The sequence below is a fragment of the Sinocyclocheilus anshuiensis genome, unplaced genomic scaffold (assembly GCF_001515605.1).
Source record: "Sinocyclocheilus anshuiensis isolate Anshui unplaced genomic scaffold, SAMN03320099.WGS_v1.1 scaffold2839, whole genome shotgun sequence".
NCBI classification, from domain to species: Eukaryota; Metazoa; Chordata; class Actinopteri; order Cypriniformes; family Cyprinidae; genus Sinocyclocheilus; species Sinocyclocheilus anshuiensis.
In genome coordinates this window covers 39,365-41,438 of record NW_015552783.1, presented here as the reverse complement: position 1 = coordinate 41,438, position 2,074 = coordinate 39,365, and the positions used below count along the sequence as shown (strand labels likewise).

The following is a 2,074-nucleotide window of genomic DNA, read 5'->3' as shown; positions in this document are numbered from 1 at the left end:
TAGACCGGTGACGACCGCACAGAGTAGCATTATAACATAACTAAATGTATCTAGTATGATAAAACAGCGCTGCTTTACCCCACATACGCACGGCCGGAAGGACCGGAAGCAGTCGACTGTGGCATAATAAAAGCTCCGCTGCTTTCGAGCCGTGTGTCACGCTCGTTCAGCGCCTCGTTTCGCTTCGATGGCTTTCAGCCTCACCCTGCTTCATTCTACTACGTTAATAAATCATTAGCTCATACATGAACATGATTTCTGCCCGAGTCCCGTCGGATTGCATCGGCTGTGGGGATGAAGACCACAACTCCCATGATTCCACACTCAGTCACAGCGTCATCAAACTACGCCTTTGTTTCTTTGTTTGTTTTGAATACGCGCCCTCTAGTGGCAAAAAAATTACATATTGTGCCTTTAAGAAACTAGGAACTTTCTAGGAATCTCCAGCTGTTTCTGCTGTTCCTCAGGTTTGTCTCCTGATCTGCAGTCCATGGAGCAGATTAGAAGGATCATGAGACCCACAGATGTCCCGGACCAGGGCCTCCTGTGCGACCTGCTGTGGTCCGACCCAGATAAGGACGTGCTGGGATGGGGCGAGAACGACCGAGGCGTGTCCTTCACCTTCGGAGCGGAAGTGGTGGCCAAGTTCCTTCACAAACACGACCTGGATCTGATCTGCAGGGCTCACCAGGTGAGTCTTCAGCAGGGCTGAACAAGAAGCCGAGGCTGCATTTTATGTGAATAAAAATATCTGTTGCTGGTTTCAGAGTGAAGCGCGGTGATGTGTTCATTTACACACGAGCAGCTCATAATACGCGTTTTTTTTTAGCAGCTCAGTTTGTTTAATGTGCGTGTAAATGAACACAGTGCCACGCTTCAATCTACAGTCTTACTAGTATTTTTATTAAATACATGATTATTTATTTTACAGTATTATTGCAGTTTATTTTGTTTCTACACTGCCTTTCAAAAATTTGGGAAAGTTCAAAAGTAATGATGCAGAAAATTCAGCTTTGCATCACAGAAATAAATTATATTTCTAAGTATATTAAAATAGAAAACCATTATTTTAAATTTTAATAATATTTTACAATATTACTGTTTTTTTTCTCTATTTTCTGATCAAATAAGTGGCTTTTTTAAAACGCATTAAAAATCTTACTGATCCCAAACTTTTGAACAGTAGTGTATATTTTTATTTAATAATAATAATAATAACAAAAATCATATTTTATATCTGTATTAATGGTTTAAAAACAGTGGGAATACAAAAGTGGCCTATAAAATCTCAAGTGGAAAGAACTGTTTTGCTAACACTTTACTATAAGCTTTCTTTTGTTCAGCATTAGTTAACTACATTAGTTACCAAACTAACAATGAATGATACTTCTACAACATTTAACAATTTAATGTTAATTTCAGCATTTAATAGCATTTTTAAAATCAAAAGTTGATATTAGTTTGCACTGTGAATCTGTTATTTTAGAATCATTGATGCTATTATAGTTTATTTGTTTTCATTAGATTTTATTTTTATGTGGCGATTTTCGTTAAAGTTTTAGTACTTTTGTTGTTTGTTTTTGTCATTTTTATTAGTTTTTGTCTGTATAGTTTTTATTACAGTTTTAGTTATTTTAGTACATCAAGTTAAACTAAATGAAAATGAGAAATGTTGCCTTGTCAACTAGCTGAAATAAGCTAAGTTTGATAAGTTTTTTGGTTTATTTTATTTCAGTTAACTTTTTTTTTATGGTTTTAGATTTAGTTAACTATAATAACCCTGGAACTAACATGAACAATATTTTTTATTAAATTAAATGTATTAAATTTTAATAATTTAACTAACTCTAACTAAGAGTTCTAACGCTAACTCTAGCACTTTCTATTCTATTTTAATTCTACTTTATCTATTTATCTTCTTTTTTATAAAAAAAAACACCTAACACTAGCTTTCTATTTTTTCTATTATAATTGTTTTTCTTTGTGTGTGTGTATATATATATATATATATATATATATACACACACACACACACACACACACACACAAAGAAAAACTATATATATAAATACCT

At 33.8% G+C, this 2,074-nt stretch overlaps 1 protein-coding gene across 1 annotated transcript in view; it reads left to right on the top strand.

Moving 5' to 3' along the window:
• LOC107667909 (serine/threonine-protein phosphatase PP1-gamma catalytic subunit B-like) overlaps positions 1-2,074 on the top strand; it is a gene marked incomplete at its 5' end in the record, with an annotated part of 14,559 nt that overhangs the window by 5,355 nt on the left and 7,130 nt on the right. The window contains one exon of the mRNA XM_016459652.1: positions 468-691. Within this exon, the coding sequence (XP_016315138.1) occupies positions 468-691 (224 nt within the window). The remainder of the gene's footprint in view (positions 1-467; positions 692-2,074) is intronic.